This window comes from Empidonax traillii, unplaced genomic scaffold (assembly GCF_003031625.1).
Source record: "Empidonax traillii isolate 1590-97213 ecotype Southwest subspecies unplaced genomic scaffold, ASM303162v1 scaffold574:size890810, whole genome shotgun sequence".
Taxonomy (NCBI): Eukaryota; Metazoa; Chordata; class Aves; order Passeriformes; family Tyrannidae; genus Empidonax; species Empidonax traillii.
In genome coordinates this window covers 513803-534370 of record NW_020955767.1, presented here as the reverse complement: position 1 = coordinate 534370, position 20568 = coordinate 513803, and the positions used below count along the sequence as shown (strand labels likewise).

The 20568-nt window shown below is 45.2% G+C and overlaps 1 protein-coding gene across 2 annotated transcripts in view; it reads right to left on the bottom strand.

The window, feature by feature from the left end:
* The window catches only part of SH3PXD2A (SH3 and PX domains 2A), a 251152-nt gene extending 237639 nt beyond the window's left edge, over window positions 1–13513 (bottom strand). For both annotated transcript variants that reach the window (XM_027898005.1, XM_027898006.1), the window contains exon 1: window positions 13403–13513. In XM_027898005.1, coding sequence (XP_027753806.1) covers window positions 13403–13474 — 72 coding nt within the window. In that variant the 5' untranslated portion in view covers window positions 13475–13513. The remainder of the gene's footprint in view (window positions 1–13402) is intronic.
* Between the last annotated feature and the right edge of the window lie 7055 nt (window positions 13514–20568).

The following is a 20568-nucleotide window of genomic DNA, read 5'->3' as shown; positions in this document are numbered from 1 at the left end:
TTGTAATTCCTCCACTTTTGCAAAGGGGTTGAACCAGTTCTTCTCTACCATCTATCCATGCCTGTATCAGAAGAATTAAAGATCTGCTTTCAAATTAACATCTGTCTCCTCTTTCCTCAGCTTCTAGACTACTTCAGCTAATGTGGGAGATGATTTTAGACAGGCCTTGGTATGAGAAAGATTTGACTGTTCCCAGCCAAGCAGAGGTAGTGATAGGAGGCTTGTTTGTTTTAAGCAGATAGCTCCGAACCACTGAAGGTAACTTCATAAATCTTTCCTTTCATATCCTTTGCAAAGACAGCTGGAAATAAGTCTAGAAGCAAAACAAGGAACAAGAGTTACAAGAATGTTATAAATGGGTTTATTTCATCTGTGTTGAGTGTTGTTTCTGAAAGCTATGGAAGTTAATTTATAATGCTAGCAATTTGACAACCGGTCTTTTCAATAGGAACTCAGCTATTGTGTTTTGAAACAAACAGGATCTCGCATGGGCAGGACTTTGCCCCTGGTATGACTTGGCTCTTATTTTATCAATTAGAAGCAAGGCTGGGCTGCAAAATCCTTCACCTTGTTTTGTATGGGGGGTCCAGCAGTTTGTCTTGGCTAATGTAACCAAAAGATGAAGGTTTACAAACCAAGGCATCATTGCTAAACAGGTACAAGAGCCCCATCTGATAGAAACACGTTGAAAAGTGTAACCCACAATGGCTGGACCCTACATGTGTTCCCCATAAAGTGTTGTAGGTTTTTGATGGACAAAGAGATCATAACATGGGCAACAGTGTGAAAAAAGAGCCTGGGAACTCAAATCCCCAAAGTGAAAGGACATTTGCTGACAACAGTACTGCAAAGTTGGCTTTGGTGCTTGGCTCCTGGCAAAACAATGACATAATGCTGTGTTTACTAGCAGGAAAATCTGAGGGCTGGAAATGGATCTGTAAAAAAACCACTAACACGTTTTTCTGACAAGCCAACAGATTAACATCTATTGTCACTGGGGCAAGGCCAAACTCGACTGGAAATGGTCCAGGAGTTTGATGTCACCAAGAGGCTTGCAAGGACGTCAGCTAAAGAGTGTTCCCATGTCACCTCAGCATTTACTGCTGTGTTACTGCCCAGAGCAAGCCATCAGTCACCTCCACCTTCTGTTTAACCCTTTCTATCACAATGTGCAGTAGACAGCACATTGGCCTTTTGGCAATAGGAGCTGGAGCCAGATGTGCTACAGCTCTTGTTAACCAGACGCAGAGGATTGATAAAGGACCAGGTAGGACAGGATGCTGTCAGATAAACACATATTCAATCAGGTTTGGACTGTCAGCCCTTTGCTAGTACTAACTAAAGTCTCTCTTTTACAAACAGAGTGGCCATCATTTCTTCATTTGACTCCTTAGGATGTTTTCATGTCACCTGTGAACCAAATCACGTGGCCAAGTCGCACCCTGGTCCCGGTCTGAAACAAAATCTTTATCATATCCCAGCAACACCTCTCACACACAGCAAGACAATGACCAAGAATTTTTAGCTCCACACAGACAAGATCCCAACACAAGGACACCTGGAATCCTATAAATGCCAGTGTCTGGTAGAGAACAATTTCACTCCTCTCATCAGATGAGTCAAGCCCTGATGGTCCAGTATCACTGCAGGGTGATATGGTGGGCAGAACCCCACAAAGCCCTTGGCACACAGGGAAAGTGTTGGGTCACCTCTCCTCAGGAGTAAAGGCTGCAGTGAGCACATCAGTGCTATACTCTTAGTCCTTTCAGACTCTCAGACCAGTAGAAAGCATTGGTCATGATCTCCAGTCCAGCATTTCTATATTTAAGAGATCACCTTGAACTCCAGATTTGAGACAACAGCAAATAACCCCATGCTGTGAGGAGGATTAGAGTTTGTCAGAAGAAGGGGGAAAAAATAAAATAAGAGACTATTCTTGGGGTCTAGCCAGGACTGTGGCATCAACTCCAATGGGACCTAAAGATCCTCTGCAAATCTCTGCTTTCTGTCTCATTTCTTTGACCATACCCTCTTCTTGCTCAAATGCAGAGCAATACAGAAATCAAAACAGAAGCAAAGCACATGTGTGCACACACAACGACCTCGCAACAAAACCCCAGCTCCTACCAAACACCTGCACACTCCCCCGAGAAGAAGATAAGAATTCTGTAAAACAGCAATCCCAATGGACATTCTGGCCCAAACCAGGGTACACAGACAATGTTACTCACAGCTGAAAGGATGGTAGAAAACCCAACCAAGCCACCGCAGACAAGCAATCTGGCCAACACCTTTAGTGATGAGGCCAAGCGTCTGAGCAGCAGTGCCTTGCTCCCATCCCCAGGCTGTAAGTCCTCAGACCCTGCTCACTTGGGCCAGAGACTCAGTTCTTTCAAGAAGGAGACTCCCTCCAAGACACGAGTGCCTCTGGCACCCCCATACACAGTCACTCTCCGGTGCCACTGGTGAATTGCCACTGCTAAACAAAAAGCCACTGGCCCAGAGAACAGAGCAAGGTTTAAGGACAGATTGATCGACTCTCCCACACAGATCACAACTACTGCAATCTCCAAGGGTTGTTACCCATGAAAAATGCAGTTAAAATATTTTTCATTTAAATGGAACTATTTATATTTATCATCAACAAAATGGGGATGTCTGTATTAAGGCATGAAATGCAAGTTACAGTTGCCCAGCTCAGAAACAGGTGGAAAGCTGCTTTCCCAAAACAGCCCAGAGTTTTGACGTAGACTGCTACAATCACAGACAGCGGCAAAAGATTAAACAGAAAATCTCTTCTTGAGCAATAACAGCCAAAAGACTCTTCCATATGCCTCAAGTGAGAGTATCCCGGAGGCTGGCTACTGCACTAGATTCCTTCTGAGTAAAACATCCTGGGTTGTCTTCATAAAACACGTTTTGTTGAAAGAAGAAAATTTATCTGAATCGCCTGGGAAACAAAAAACTTGTTAAGGACGTCCAGGGCTTGTAAAATGTAGAAGGTACAGGACTGCAACCTTTTGGTACAAGGAAAACCAGCACAGATGCTCCTCTAGAGTCAGTCACTTTTCATTCTTTTCTAACAGCTCTAGTATCTTGTTATTAATATAAAATAAGCAGTCCTTTTGTTAATAAAATGGATATTACCACCAGCACAGCTTCAGAGATTCTGGACAGTTTCACCTGATATAGATATATTTATAAAACACACACACAGACCTTCCTTGCTATTCCTGTCCCACCCCAGAAGCCATCTCCAGAGTCTGTTTTAATCCCACTTAGGAAAACACTGAACTCCAGTCTTTCTTCCTGTCTGGGAGATGGGAGAGGGAGATCTACTTAATCTGCTCCCTATGGCCTCCTTCCCGGAAAATACTTCACATATCCTTGTTTGTTTTTAAATTCTAAGTGATTTTAATGCCAGTGAAAGTTGCTGCAGTGACAGCCCTGGGAAACTGGAGGCCTCCCACTTATGCACTAGCAGAGGCTGTGCCAGCTGCCCTGATCCTGCTGAAGACTGGGAGCTCAGCTGCCTCTTGTAGCATCCGTCCTGGGAATAACCATCCCTCAAGCTCAGGCTGCTGAAGATGAGGCAGGGTCAGAGCACCAAATTTCCAGGCAAAGGAAACGTACTGAGCTCAGACAGCAAGCAGTAAAGCTTGTTTTAAAACTGATTTTTAAAGTATTAAAACATTTAAAATTGATTTTCAAAGTATTTTGCTCAGGGTCACGGGGGTCTACTGTAGGTTTTCACCTGCTGGAGAGGGAAAAAAATCTGGAATAACCTTCTATCCACAAAAAAATACATGCATAGGCTAATTTATAAAGAATAATAGATAACCCGAGACAAAGAGTAGGAAAATCTCACAGGATGCTGAGGGAGCAACTCGAAATCTCGACTTTACAGCATTAGGAAAATGGTAGTTGAGATGCTCTCTGCTGCATCAAGCCCCTGACGGCACAAGAACGCCTGGCAAGATTTCACCCCTGCCAGTGAGCTTTCCTGACAGGTAATATGGAGACACCAGAGAGAGATCAGAGAGCAGCAGCTAGTAACCTACTGCCAAGGGCTACTCCCAGAAAGACCACATCCCACTCCACTCCAAATACTTCCACAGACCCTGGCACCCCAAGACAGGAAAGAATGCCCTAGAGAAACAGGCTGAGAGTTGACAAGCATGGCTGGCATCCTGGATGTGTGTTTCCTCAGAGGGGAATGCAGCTCCTACGTTACCCCACTCATTACCCATTCTGCAGAGCACTCTTAGGGAAGCAACAGCCTGATTCCCATTTCAGGATAACACCTTGACCTTGCCATTCTGCAGCCACTGCTTCCAGGGGCAGACCTGCCGGTAGAGGAATATGACCCAAATCTGGGGGCTTCAAAACTGGTGCAAGCAGTCAGCCCTTAATAAACACATGTATCTCACACTTTATAAAAGAGCACACCAAGATCCAGAGAGGTTCAAGGCCACACGAGCTCTTCTACCACACTACACAATGTCCTGTGTGTACATCACCCTGGACATTAGTTCAAACCTTTCTGGATGATTTATGAACTCCATACATTACAGTTTGCCTCTACAGGCAAGTCCTGGACAGTGGAGAACCACGCTTCCAGTATTTCAGGGTCAGCTATGGAAGACTTCTGTAAAGGAGACAGAGTGGCAGTGCAGAGCTCCTGTTTAAACACAGCTATGGTTAGTAGAGGTTTGCCGTGTTTCTCCCTTAGGAACAGAGATAGGGATGTTTTCCTTGCAAACAAGTTTGCATCAAGCCTATAAACCACGCTGCTGACTGCTGAGGGCATCAGAGTCCAGTGCATCCCTGCTTTTAGAGAGCGTGGTTTACAGGAAAAACAAAACACACCCCACTGGTCAGAGAAACAGGGCCAGCAACATATCAAAACATAATTATTGCCAGTCAGGTTTCAAACACAGTATGTATGGGACCACACACATATTTATGGACACTTAGAGTCTATGAATATTTTATTCTATCCAATGAGTCAACTTTCACAAACTGAAGAAGCTGCATTTTAATAATGGATGTTACTGTGCAGCCCTACAGCCTTATTGTGAAGCCACGGTACACCCAGGTCCTGTGCTAGAGCAGTCAGTGCCTATTAAGAGCAATTAAGAATACACTACAGCATGCTAGTGCAATATGTGATATTCTGATAGGGACAGATTTGGGGATGTATATTCTGCCCACAAAAGTAGAATGTTCCCAGTCCAAGGACTTGGTTAGCTACACACTGAGCTCCTCTTCCAGAAATCGGAATAAGAAGCAGGTTTGCCAAAATTAACAGCTCAGTAAAATCAATAAGAGAATATTAACAGTTGCCACAAAGGTCAGCCTAAGCACGAGAGCATCAATTAACACCATCACCATATTCAAGCATGTACAGGTGCTACAAGAAATAGAGTATTTCTCTGCTCTACCTTCACCCCAGGATAATTTAAAGTGTTATTACGTTATTGTTCCTCCTGCCCATTCTTTGAAATGCCCACTAGGCAGTAGCTCAGGTTACCATTACACCAGAACAATCAACCACCTGCACAGCTGGTTGATAATGTCTCACTGCCCCCACCTGCCTGTACCTGTGTGTCATCGCTTGTCTTAACAGCCCAGCACAGAGACCACCTTTCAGGTCTGTGGGCACGTGTTTCACTGCAAAAGCATCCTTGCTTCATAAAACCCTCTTATGCATTTCAACAACTCCCCCATATACACATATTTATAAATACATACAATGAGAATACCATATAACTGACATCCTGAATGTGAGCTTGAAGGAGTAAATTATTATTATTATAATACATTCACCTAGAAGGTGGTGCAAAGAGTGAGAGTGCTAAAGTGGGAAGGCTCTAACTACCCAGAAATATATTCCACTATAAAATCTTTTGAGGTGAAGAAAATCACCTGGTTTCCTTTTACTTTCCTTCCCACACCAAATGAGATTATGTTACTGCCCAGAAGAAGATAAAGCAGGTTCTGGAGACTATATCTTTGCTCTTACAATAAAGACAAAGGGAGATGCACTGTATTAAAAAAAACTTTCAATAAAGCCTCTCTCTAGAGGCGTGAAACAAGGCCCAGGAAAGTTACTAGTTTTTGTGTTTTGGTTTTTTTTCCATTAACTTGACTGCATTTGGCTTTGACACTACCTGATGATGCAGCAGACACCACCAATTTCAAGCAGAGAGCTGGTACTGCGCAGCTCTCTGCCTTCTTCATGCAACATTTACACAGCAGGCTCCAGGCGAGAAGGTGTCTGCTCTTGCTACATGAAAGCACTCAGCTTCACAATGTCAAACAACACACAGTGCTGTCAGCCCCTCTAATGATTCTGCTCTTCTCCGTGGTTTCTGGGGACCAGTTTCCCTTTGCATGAGCAGGCACAGATTAAGAAGATACAGAATGAAAAAGGAAGATCAAAAAAAAAAGAAAATCTCCTCACATTAGAAGGTCCAGCTGTTTCCTCCCAAATGGCTAAATTAGAGAGTTTGTACGTCACCTCCTGCCTCAGGTAGGGGCACATTGAATCTCTCTTCCTGTTTAATCCACATAAAATGGGAAATGGGTTTTGAGGAAGACAATGACTAAATACGAGAGTAGGATTTTTTCAGACTGTACTTTTTATCAGACAAATTGCAAGACTGCTTTGAAAGCCAAAGAAAATACTGTAAAATGCTGCCATATACTTCATGGCTGGCTTTGGTTCAACCACTTAACCTTTTGCCTCATCTTCCCCGTGAGAGTACCAGCATATACCCTACCTTGCAGGGATGGGAGGAGGCAATGCCTTTGAGCTGCCCATCTCTCTAAGGGCTGGGTGCGGGTGTGAGATGAACAGACAGGCTGCTCTGGGACACAGGAAATCTGGGCTCCATTTCCTATTCCAACACTTGTTTCCTTAGGATGTCTGTTCACCTCTCTCCAAGATTTGGAGTCTCCATTCCTCTCCCTCTTAACTCACAGCAGTGAGATGCATAATTCTGACTATAGCCTGGGAAGCTGTGTTGCACTAGTGGGGCCCAGCACCCACACAGTGACCCCACTCACGGCTCTCATGAAGCCAGGGGTAACTTGCAGCTGGCAGCAGTCAGAAGCATCTGTCTCTTAGGAGAACACCCCCCTGGCAACCAAGTCCCAGTGAAAGTCAATAGTAGCATCTCCATCGCTCTTAAAGTGGAACTTGGCGGCTTTTGGGAGCTGTTGTCCCCCAGCTCATAGGCTTGCTAAAAGCTTTTCCCTGAGCTTTCACTTGGCTGCCCTCCCAGCACGATGCAGGTCCAGCCATAGGAGAGGCAGTGCAGGCAGCCTCCTGGGATGTAAAGGCTCCAGCTCTACTTCATCCTGCCCTGACCACAACGGATCAGGACAACTACCTTGTCTCTCTACTGGTTTTTAATCCATTCCCAAGGCTGGGGACAGCCATTTGCTTTGCAAACTGCTGAATTTAGATGCCACTTTCTCTTGGCTGAGTATTACCAACCCACAGCTCTGCTGGAAGAAAGAGCTGTGAGTGCTCCTTACTCTGCCGGGCTCCTCAACTGCCCAAAGAAGCAGCTTGGAGTTGCAGAGGCAAGAACTGCCAGGCAGCACGTGGCAAAAAGCACAGAAATGCCCAAAAACATCTGAGCTACTTGGCAAACCTGCTCTGAACAAGCCCAAAGGACTGTGACTCTCTTTGGCACTTTCTAGGATAAGGTAACAGGGAACAGACCTCTAAGAGAGAGAATCACATGCAGGTATGGCAGTGGAAGGCTGAGGGGATGCTGAGAAAGGGAAGAAAGTGAATCTGTCAAGGCAAAGAATAGGAAAAAACCTGTACTTTACCTTGGCTTCATAAAACAATGGTGTCCAAAAAGTAAAAAGCCCAATAGGACATGGAAACTAAAACCTCTTCTTTTAGAAAAGAATTTCACTTCAACAAGAACATTTGAATCAAGAACTAGTTGCAGTGATAAGGGAGAGAGAAGTCCTCTGGGTGAAGGCAGCTTTGGACTAGCAAAGGTCTGATCTTTCCCTCCTGCTATCCCTGCTCCTCTGGCCATTTGGGAGTAGGGACAAAGAGTTGAACCAACCTGCAGAGAACTGTCTACCCATGGCTTACAGGTATTTCAGAAATACTGACTTCTTTTCTTCCTGATGTGTTTCATCAGACTCTAAAAAATAACCAAATCTTTGCATACGGTTTCCAAAATCATAAGATTTCAACTGAAGTAGGCAGAGCGGTGGAAGTTATCCTTAAAGATCTATATCTACCCCAGAAGGGCAGTGGTCTACAGACAGACAAAGCCACTGCAAGGGACAGGCAAGGTTTTACCCCAGTCTGCCTTCTCCTGAGCTCTCCTCTGCTCTGCACACAGGGGATTACAGCTCCCTTTGACACAACACTTGCCAGCGCACAGAAGTTCAGTTCTGAGAAATGATGAAGTCACAGAGCAGCCTGCTAATTTTTTGGCTCTTACCCATCACCCCAGGCAAAGATAATAGTAATAATAATCATAATAATTCAGGCCAGTGAATCAAGCTGGATCATGGCCCTTGGAAGGAAAGCCACACAGGATGTCTTGATGGGGAGAAGGGAAGAGCAAAAAACGGATAACAGTTTCTAAATAGGTACTCAATCTACTCACCTAACACTGCCTTCTGATTCATATCAGGTTCTTCACTGCTCTCTACCTGCAGGCCACCAACCATGGGAGCTCCAGGTATGTCACATATTGTTCACTCTGGAAGAAACCTGATTAACAGTCCCCAGCTCTGCTAGTTAAAACAGTCAAACAAAGACAGGTTGAGCTTTCCTTACCCTCAAGCTGCTGGTACTCCTAGCACAAGTGGCACATGGAGCTCCTCAACTCAGACCTGCAAGCAGGGCCACAGCCATTTGATGACCCAAGCAGGAGGAATAAAGCTCCTTCTCCCAGGACAGCAATTCTTTCTCCCAGGTAGGAAAAAAGCTCCTTGCCACTAAACCCATGGCATGTCCAGATTCTCCAGATCTTTGTATAACCATCAGTTTGCAATACAGAGAAATAAAGCCATGAAGATGCCTGATTGCATCTGAGTTGCTCCTGAGTCTAAGCAGTAAGCAAAAGCAGCCAAGAGACAAGGAGCAGAATTTGACCCTCACAATACAAGATTTTTCGTCAAAGCATGCTGACATTTTACAACAGGTCATTTGTGACAAGTACACTCACATTCTCCTGGGAGCAGTGCTGAAACTCAACACAGCAAAACTCAATCCCTTAAAAGTCAGCAATGCCAGTTCCCCAAGGAAGTTAGCAACCATATCCACGCAGCAGAAAGATTCCTACAAGAGACTTCAAGACATTCAGAGAGGGCATTAGGAAACAATTACCCTGGGGAGGAACTGGGACAGTATACAGGCATCTCAGATGACTAAAATCAGCAGTGCATCTCAGTCTAACTGGAAAGAGACAGAGCAGCCACTTGAAAAGCAAGAGCATTTTACCTTTCCTCCATGCTGTACAAAGCTGAAAAACACACAAAGCCCAACTGCAAATGGAGTAGAGTAGTGCTGGAATAGGAAATCTGTTCTGATGTATCCATCCCTGCCCTGGGGATAACACAGGCACACTTAAGAGACCTTAGAAATGACCTCAAGCATATAAACGTCTGGTGAGATAATGCACATCAGTAACTACTCAGTCCTCAGCAGAGGGGTGGGGGGTGGGGGATCCTATTCATCTGGCTTCTAATGAATGTTTGCCATCACCCAGGTCTGCAAAGCAGCGAACAGGTGAAGGTGCTAACTCAATCTCCCCTCTCTGAGAGCAAGATCAAGCCCATCTGGTAGGCAGAGGCTCCCTGCAGGGCTTCTAAAGGAGTCAGACATTTGGGTAAAGGGCAAGCTATCTGACTAAAGATAACCTGGGAACTGAGAGAGGGGAGGGGAAGATGTCTATTTTTTTAAGTTCCACGATGGATGGTTAAAGGAGGCAAGCATCAACAGTGGGTTCTTTTAAATACAGAATGCACTTGAGGTTTAGGACCATTTAATGTTTAATTCAGACAATCACAATTTCAGACTAAAAGCCAGAGAAGCTATCCCATAAACAGATCAAAACTCATCAAATGAGAAAAGAGACTTTCAGACTGTTTAAAGCTTAGCAGGGGCCGGAAAGGGGATTTGGATTTTGCTACCAGCTTTTTCTCTTCAGAATGATTAACTGGCACCTTCAACCATTAACTGCACTGTCCTAATCCACCCAGCTTCACCACAGCACTGCTCAGCCCATGTGTGACCCCTGTTGCAACAGGGGTCTTTTCAACAAACCCAGACTTGACCTTCCTGACATTGTTCTTGTTAAAAGAAAAAGGAAGGGGGAAAGCAAGAAGATTTAACATTTTTTTAAGTATTAGCAAGTGCAAATCAATTCTTAAAACACCATCAGCATGGAGAAAGAGCAGGAAATTATCTGGTAAGTCAAAAGCTCTAAGAGTAGCAGTACTTGTATTGGGGATATACCACTCAAGAAGCATGTAGTTATTGACTCAACCTTCTGTTTATCCTTTCACAGGCCACCATCCAGGGCCCCCAGCCAACCAGGTGGTGTTGTGCCACCCAGTTGCTGACAGAGATGCAGAGGGAAGCATTCTGGACTCATTCCCTAGTAGGGATTTCCCAAGAGAGGGTAGAGAGCTGGCTGGGCTCCTATCAAATAGCACTGGATCTAAGACTTTAATCTCTTCCCCCATGCAGAGCCCTACAAAACTTCCAGTGAGTTATTAATATCTTCAGAAGTTTCACACTCATGGGATCATCATAGCAGAGGATATGTAAAGCTGTCTTCTTTCTTTTACTTTCTTGAGTCAAGGCCACAAAAGCTGTGCTCGTATCATGAAAAACACCTGCTCCAGGCAATGACTCCTTGCATGTAAGCCAAGCAGTGCAGGAGCTTATGTGCTACTCACATTTAGCCCTCTCCAAATGCTCACAAAGGTAAGACTGTGCCTTCATATCTCCAGGTTTCCCTATGGTCCTGACAGATCACAATTGAAAGGAGAGAGAGTCTGTTGAAACACCTGCAGTACCCTGGTCCCCATCCACCAGAGAAACGCATCATTAATCTGATGCCAAGGCTCATTCACATGGCCTGAAGGTATGGCACGAAGTCCTTTACAAATGTTGGAGGTAGAAAGGCCTTTTGATATTTCAGAGCCACGTAGGACAGAGAGCACAAAGCTTTGCACTCTCCAAAGTATCCGTAGGCAATGGAGAGAGCTAAATCCCAAGCCATGTTTATATTCATTTTAGAAGAAAAGAGTTGTTTCATGTTAAAAAAGAGCACAGAACCAAAGTAACCATGATCAGTGGATCAGACCCAGGGAGTTGAATTCCTTGAAAGTGTGGGTTCACCCTAAGTGAGTAACTCCAGCCAAACTGAAATGAAAAGCTGCAGCATGTGCATCTGCATCAAACTGCAGTTGAGGAAACGAAGAACAGTCCAAGACTTTTGGACCTGTGGGCTAATTTACTCATGTAGAAGAAAGAGCTCGATAAGGATGTGGAAGAGACTATTATTTTTAACTTAATTACTCCAACATCTGTTTGTAAACTAGACCCTGTTGTGCTGAATACTGTAAAGCCAGAGATTGAGAGTCAGCAGAACAAAAGGCAGACACACCTCTGGTCACCCAACAAACCATTTGGTTTGATTTTTTGGCCAAGAACTGGACACACAGAGGTGTGGTACAGAATATTAGAAAAGGTGTACAGTAAGAAGGGGAAGGAAAGATAAAGATTTCCCACTAGAAGAACTAAAGAGAGCGTCTTGGAATTGTTTAGGTTACTGTTATTAAAATGCAGTGACAATGATCAACAAAGAGTGTTTCTACAGGTAAACATGGAAAAATGTTTTGTTTCAAATCCTGTAAATACAGAATTTTAAAACAGTGCTTTCCTGTTTTTTTCCAACAAACAAGAAAGTAACAATGTCAATTTCTCTTGGTAATAAGGAAAGTGTTGTTACCAGTCCTTTTCTATATTTTGGTGCTTGGCAGACCCCCTTCTCTGCTGTCACCTTTCATGTGAGATAATAGCCCGCAGCTGTGTCAGCCAGAATTCACAGCAGCAGCTTGCAAAAGCTGAAGAAGCCTTTCCCACCTGGAAGCGGTGAATGCATAATACAGTGAACAACAGGTCCAGCTGCAACCTTAGAGGACATAAGACCTAAAACTTCCTCGTATGAATTAGGCACAAGATGCTTAATTCCATGGTAAATGAGACCTTCAGCTTTACAAGTCTGCATCTCTCAGCAACATAGTGCCCTCTAGCCTTAAACTGGGTTATGGTCTAAGCCTTAGAAAAAAAGCTCAGTGGTATGAAATACTAATACAAAGGTTTAACTCCAGTCTTTGCCCTTATCTTTCAAGCAATCCATTCAGCTGCTGACCAGATCTAAAGAAACCTGGCAGACAAGCAATGCCAGGAAACACAGTATACTCAGAGCAATATCACACCAGATATCACACCCCCTCAGGCTTTCTCTTACCAAAGCTGGAAGATTTACCTTCTCTATACACAAAATCCAACTTTCTATGTTTAAAAACATATATTGTATCTTGAGGAAGAGTTAAAGTATTTGGTGAAACTAAAATCCAGAAATAGCCAGAGAGAGAAGAAAAGATATCTTCTCTACTTATGTGGAAGGGCAAAAGCTACTAGACTGTATGTGCTGCAAACTCCTTCAGGCAAAGACACCTCCACATGACACGCTGCAATACCGACGTCTGGGATGACTGTTAAAAACTCTCCTTTACTGCTGTGCTATTAGCAGTAAGATGTGAAAGGAGGAAGGCGAAAAAGAGATGAAAGAGATCCAGACGCCAAGTCTGCCCTGATAACCCTGCAGACCAGCTGCCCCCTAAAAAAGGTCTGAATGTAATTTGTGTTTGAGAAGGAGCGAAGATGCGCTCAGCACCGCCGGCTCCCTGACCCCGTCAGCAGCCGAGCCCTGCTCCGCTCCACACCGAGCACCCCGGCCAGGATGGGGACAACCTGGGGACCTGGGAAACCTCCCCCATCCTGCGCTGGGTCTTGCGAGGAAGAAGAGAAGATCCAATTCCAGAAGGGAAGGAAACTTCAAAATCGTAACACTAAAACGAGTCAAGAGCCAAACGGGATGAACGAGGCTGAGGAAGATCCGCACCTCCACAGCAGGAGGCCGTGCGGGTCCCCGCTGCCCTCGGAGTCCCGCTGCCGCCTCACCTGGGGTGGGTGTCCCCCTCAGAGCCAGGCGAGGGACGGCACCCGGGGCACCGCTCCGGGCACCCCTCCGGCCCCGTCCTGTCCCGTCCCACCCGCACACGTGTGGCCGCCCCCCGAGGGGCCGGGGCTCGGCCGGGCCCCGCCGCCACTCACGTAGTGCTTCGAGGGGTTCCTCCGCTTCTCCACGTCCACCACGTTGGCGTCCAGCACGCTGTAGGACAGCATCTCCGCGCACCCCCGGCGGCGCTCCGCCGCTCCCGCCCGGCGCTGGCAGCACCCTCCGGCCGCGCTGCCCGCCGCGGCGATGCCGGGCGGGCGGCAGGGAGAGAGGGAGGCAGGCAGGGAAGGGAGGATGCCCCGGTGCCGGCTCCGCCCCGCGCCGCGGCGGCGGCTCCGTGCTCACGGCAGCCCCCGCTCCCGGCAGCCCAGCCCGGCTCCGCTCCCTGCCCGCTGCCCGGGGCTGCGCGGCCGCTGCGCCGCCAGGAGGGGCCGGGCCGGGCCGGCGGCTCCGCCCCCGGGCGGCCCCGGGGGGCTCCGGCGCGACGGGACGGGGCGGGAGGGGACCGGGAGCCACCGCCCCCCTGTGCCGGGGCGCTGCCGGGCCGCACGGAGAGGGCTGGCGGCTGCCCCCGGGGGTGCCCAGCTCCCTCACGGAGCCGCCCTCAGAGCCCCGCTCTCTGCTGAGACACCCCGGGGGCGGGGGACGGCCCGGGACGCCCCAGGGCCCTCCATCACTGCAGAAAATGCCCGGGGTGCCCTCCCCGAGCGGCCGGCCAAGGTCACGCCGAGCCCGCGCCCACCAGGCTCCAGCTGGGACCTTAAGGCCGGCCAGCGCTTGGGGAGATCCCCACTCCGCTGTCCCGCAGGGACACAGAGGGATCAGAGCTGGAGGAAGCTCACGCAGGACCTCTGTCGTGAGGGCTTTTAGAGCCATAAACACATTTTGGCCCTTTGTATATACATATACACATAAATGAGCGTCATTTTCCCCCGTCACACTCCAAAAAGAAAAGCTTGCCCCAGAAATTTCAGGTTGGGGTTCTTCTCTCTTTTCAATAACACATCATTATTTTACATACGATTATTTAAAAGTTATGTCAGAGATAGGAACTTCAATGTGATCTTCCAGCCCTCAGCTCATTTTATGACATCCATAAGCTATTCACCAAATTAACTAAAGTCACTAAGATCTCCTGTTCCTCTGAAGTCTCTTGAACAGCAGCCCATGCAAATTTTCCAGTAAGATTCCAGAGTGCTGCTGATGACTCCAGACCTGCAAGTCTAGGAGTGCAGAGGAGTCCCAGCTCCTGACAAAATAAGTTCCTTATTTACCGTGAGAACAGCCCATCTCTATACGATTTCATTGGATGCCCTATGGGTACAATTTCTGAATCAGAACTTTTGCAATGTTACTAGCCCTGCAACAATGATCGTGAGACAAGACACCAGAGTCACAAAGTCTTAGTTACATGAACAGGCTGACATTAAAAAGTAGCTGTTTTCAAACCACAGCTGGTTTCTATAAGTAGGAAAAAAAAAAAAAAAAAAAAAAAAGGAAAAGCAGGAGAGCAGCCCTATCAACTACTGCCAGGTGGGAACTAGGCAGGTACCTGCTGCATAATGCCAGGGACAGATGCTCTGAGTCAGTCCTCCCTCTTCGGCTAATATGCATAGTTTGCTAAAACTAATGAACTGACACAATGCTAAAATCACAGCATCTCACCCTAGGATGCGCACAGGTATACATTAGACCAATTTTTCGTAATAGGGAGGGTGAAAAGCTCAAGTGCCCACTTTCATTGTCACATTTGAGGTTTGTCCTTTCAAGACACCTTCTCCCTCCTCTTTTTTGAGGGACTTCCCAGCTCTAATCCTCATGCATAACAGAAGGCAGCAGAGCAATTATTTACATTAGAAACCTTTACTGTTTAGACTGGCCAAGAAGTCCCTGGTGTGCAGAGCAAACTGAAGATTCCTCCTTGTAAATGTAAATATTCAAATACCCATTGATAAAAATATTTCTGGTGTGGCCAGTCTTTTGGGTCTTGGATGCCTCTTCCCTGTGAGCCATTATCAATACACATCACACATTCCATCCCCTTCTTCTATCAATCACCCTTTCCAAAAAAAGAAGAGAGGGTCCCCTCCATTGTTGAAAACACTCAGGATTTGTTTTAAAACAGCTATCAAAACATGTCATTGTGAGTGAAAGACACAAAATACATCATTCTCCAAACACACTGCCTCATCCTTCCCGACATTCTTACTAATTGGCATCTTTTTACTGATATTCTTCTCAACGGCTCCTGTAAGGAAGGACCAGTGCCTTAGAGTTTATTTTCCCTTGATGTCTATCCCGTTCTTTCACAGCACCTGGTCCACACTGTTCACCTTCACTCTGTTCAAGACAATTCAATTCTCCTCCGTTCTAGACAACCCTCTCCACCTGCAAAGCCTGCCCAGCCCTTGTGCAGCTCTGTCCCCCTCCTCCTCCATCATGTCATGGTTTTGTGTTCACTGCCACTCTCCTTGTTGTTTGCTGCATCCGTCCACCCATGTCGGAAAAATGTATGTTGCTAGGGGCATGGATTGTTCTCCTAAAATATGTGCAACACCCAGTCTAGTGGGAGACCAATCTCTGAGTATTGCAACACTGGCACAAAAATAACCAAACCCCCTTATTATGCTGCAGCCTTGGGAAAAATCTGCTCCCGTCTTAGGCAGCAGCTGGGAAATTGAACCTGACGGCACTTCCCAGCCTTGTGTTGGAGAGCCAGGCTCCGGCTTCTGGGACCGAATGAAAGAAAGGCCGGGTGTGCAGCAAAGGGCAAGGCAGGCTTGTTGCCTGGCTGAGCCCACATGTGGAACAGCCTGTACCCAACTCAGGCCGTGAACACGCAGGCTGAGCCACTGCAAATTTATAGGAACGTGACTAACTCTACAGATTTTAATGCTAAAACTCTTACTATTTACATTTTTTTCCTTAAGGACTCCATTACTGAAGCCCTATCATTCCATGGGAGTATTACTGCTATTATAATGATTTTAATACATATATTAATATAAATTTTAACAGCTGATTTAATAATTCACCTTCACAGACTCACAATAAAATTCAGCTGAGGAACACCCTAGGAAATTCAGACTGAAGGCTGAGATAAACCAGCTATTTTTAAAAGCTTTTTTTCTACTCTTTTGCGACATGGGTATTTGGGCAAAGATTCTTTTTTTGCCTTTTTTTTTTTTTTTTTTTTTTTTTTTTTTTTTTTTTTTTTACAAACAGGTAATCACATTAGCCTCACAGATCTAGTGCAGCTACAGCCCAGCAGCCTAGACCCTGCTCCAATTACAGCAAAAGCTGATGCGTGACAGAATGTGTGTGTGTGACGGTCTCAGGGCTGGAGCATGACTTGAGATTTCATATTTCAAGAGGACTTTGTCATGCTGGCAAATTTTTTGTAAATAAGCATTTGAGTTGTAAATTGAAAACACTTGGGTCGTTAAATCAGTGAGAAAATAAAACAAGCGACAGGCTTTTCTGTGCTCCATCAGGGCCATTTCTAATGGCCTCTTTTTAATTCATGGCATATCAGTGTAGATAAGTAAACCCCCTTGAATACTAACCATGCTAGGGTCTGACAGTCCTGTCTCTGCTGGCTGGAGCTGTTGTTAAAGATGATTTTTCTTTCTGTTTTCTGGCTGAGCAGCCAGGTGAAACACGGTTTTCCTGTCCCACTAACGGTGCTCAGCACCCTGGGGGGAAGCAAAGTGCCCTGAGCTCAGCCTCTTGGGGGAAGGGGAGCTGTGCAGTGCTGTGCATGACAGATTAGCCACACAACTCATTACTGGAGTTGCATGCATAATCTGCTAGACATGGTACTAGAGATGTGCCCCTTAGGGTTTTTTTGGCTCTGATGTGCAACAGCTCAACACAGAGCCTTTGTTATAGCCCCATCTCAGCTTCTGTACTTACAAAACCTCAGCTTCTTAAAAGGGCTGCTTTCCATGCAGTTCCCTTCCACTTCAGCGTTTCCACGTACAGGGCTTTTGATAGGAATGACAGGAATAGTAGAGCCTGTCTGGCATTCAAATCTCAGACTCTGAAACACAAACACAAAGCACGATGGAATATTTTTTCTTTTTCTTTCTTTTTTTTTTTTTTTTTTTTTTTACTTTTTAAAAAGCCAATTGCATTTCATCTTCTTGGGAGATTGCTGCTTTTCAAATGAAATTCACTTTGGAGATAAATAGGCCCAGCTAATATGGTAGAAAGCAGCCAAAGGAACCAGCAGCAGTGCTGGCAGAGCAACTCCCCCCTCCTCGAGCACAGTGTTGTGCCCCTTCCCCTCCCAGCCTCCTCACCAAAGAGTGCTGCTTTGTCAGCCCCTCTGTGCAACTTAGTATAATGGAAAAACCAAAATAATCATTCCTTCTGCAAGCACTGTATATGCTTTCCCAACGGCATAACAGCTTTTACTTACATTATGAAAGAGCTGCTTCACTCTCTGGACTTAAATTATAGATTATCCTTTTCTTGAAGCAGCTATCTTACAGTTTAACCCTTTCACGACTAACATTATTTTTCAGTCCTGTTTTACCAGTTGTGGATGAAGCATTTCCAGCCACAGTATGTGCACTGCACGTTCTTCAGGGCAGTAGCAGCGAATTGCACACTGTTATTCATCCATGCACACCTTGTACTTTTCCATTGTTATGAAGGTGTTGTGGGTTATGTGTCCGGGCTTTGTATATATCTGTTGATGTGCTTAAAAAAATACAGCAACCCCAAGCCACAACTGATGTGTGATACACATGTCAGGCTTACACTTGAGACAGCTGAAGTTTCACAAACCGATCACAGGTTTGGACTGGGATTCCCCAGGTTTCTTCCTGGATGCTATCCCTGACTTCGTTCAGTCTCACTCTTCTCAAAATAGCACACTTTGAGACCGGCTTCTGCCTGATCCTCTGCAATAAATGTCACAATCCATTATTGAAAACACAGGCTTGTTACAAATAAAGTCAATCTAGGAAGAAGCTGTTGTTCTTTGCATTTTCTTCCCATGTTACCTCTGTGTAAATATACATGGACACCAAATCCTCCATATTACCAGATTTAAAATATCCACCAACCCCTCTTAAAACTTGAATTTCCTCGTTCACTATTTTTATTCATTCAACCCCCTCTGAAACCAAACAGTAATTTTATTTGGCTGCACAGTCCCTAGAGGAAGTAGAAGAATTTATCTGCCAATATCCAAACCAGAAAACATTTGACTGACAGACTGTGAACCGTAAAAATGTACAAATAAAACCTTATGAAAAGTTACTCATGGAACAGCAGTTTGAACATAAGTGACGAACACACGAGCTTGGCACTATAAGAAGAAAGAAGTAACATGCAACTTCTACCACTCAGCAGTGGAATGCATTGATTTTGTTTTGTTACCTTCATGCAAAAGCAAAGTGGTTTTCCCAGCTGAAAGACTTCCTTACAAAGAGCACTTTTGGATCTTCTCAACAGCAACATCAATCTCATGGGTAGACAAAAACAATTTGCTTTTTTTTTCTGCCCCAGACATCAGACCGGGGTTAGACATTGTAGGGCAGTGGTGGGGATGCTTAGAAACCAAATGCCCTGTAGGACCTTAATTGCTTTAACAAGGAATGAGATCATCCCAAAGAAGATAATGTCTTGTGTAAAGTGGAGACACAGTTTCTCTAGTAGGGCCTCATGCAGGTGTGATTTTCGGTTTTGAGCAGTAGACACACCATCCACAAAATTCCAGGCATTTATTTGGATCCAGACCTGTGTTAAGCTATGGCCATGCAGCACCAGGGATGCAAGTCTAAAGACAGTTTCACTGATGGGAGTCTTTCTCAGCCACTGCTCTAGTGACTGAGGCAAAGGCAGCTTTACCCTTAGGATTGTTTCTATCAGTTAATAACATCATCTGGGTAAGTGACAATTACAATATCCTGAACATTTTGATCCTCAAAGCCATGTTGGTGGCCAAATTTCACTTTAGCATCTAACTTTGAGCATCCAAGGTGCTGGTCTCTTAGGAAGGACAATATATCCTGCAGAACAGCAGAACTGTTCAAGGATAGTGTAAGGAAGGCAGAGGAAGAGCATATAAATACTACTGTGCTCTACATAAATTTGTCCAGCTGTTAATGGTAAATGTTCTCTTACTCTGTTTTTCCTGACCTCATTTCCTCTCCTGCTTTCTAACTGCAGAAAATAAAGTAGTACAAACAAAAATAGTTTCATTACATGCAAGACCTGCTGCCTGTTCTGAAACAGATGTCTACAGCATCATTAGGCAATTATTTTTTTAGCCTTTTTTCAATGGGATTAATTTCAAACATCTTTGAGCTATATCCTCCTCCTTCAGCTTCCTCTGTATTTCTCATCCTTTCCTATGTTCAGAGTTCCAACAAAAATTCTTTCCTGTATCAGTTTGCTCCTCTTCTTTGTCCTGGATTGCTGTACTCACAGAAGGACAAAGAGAGAGTCTATAACTACTTTGAATCAGGAATTAAGTTTAAGAGATGCTATTGGGGAAAAAAAGACAAGGTGGGGAAAGAAAAGAATGACAGAATATTAGCCAGAAGTGTAGGCAATAGTTTTAGAACCCCAGCTGGCTTGTTACAGCTCAGAGGGTTTTTTGTGGGCGTTACAGCAAAGCAGAGTTTTACATGAATACAAGGGCAACCCCTAAACTCTCAGTGTTAGTGACCAGTTTTGGCAATGAGAGAAAAACCCAACCCCAAGCACCCTTTTCATTTCTCTACCACCTTCATTCCTTGCCAAGAAGAGCACATGTTAGAATCAGGTAGGCCTGCAGGGCTTGCGTGACTTCACCGTGGGGGAAAATATTTGAGGGAAGATTCCTCCCTCCTATTTCCAAAGATCACTGTAATATTTGGATGAGGTCCCCACTCCTGGGAGGAACCATGAACTTTCCAGGTCAATAACAGACTTGGCACATACTGCATTTAATCATGTTGGCTGCTACGCAGTGACAAACATTTGTGATTTATCTTACCTTGTTCCCAGAAGAGAGATGTGAAGGTGGCAGAGAGATCCAGTTCTAGCTGGTAGGGAAGGAGTGTTCATTCTTCCAATCAATAACAAAAAAACAAGCTAAAACAGGAGCTGTAGGACATGTTGTGCCACGTTAATTGGCACTGCAGTGTTCAGTAGTTCAACACTTGCTGAAAATCATTCCTTTAGGTTATTTCTTTCACTGGCAAATTCCTGGTTATACTATTCTCAGGCAATCTTGTTCAGCTGGGCTGGTTTCAACTTGTAA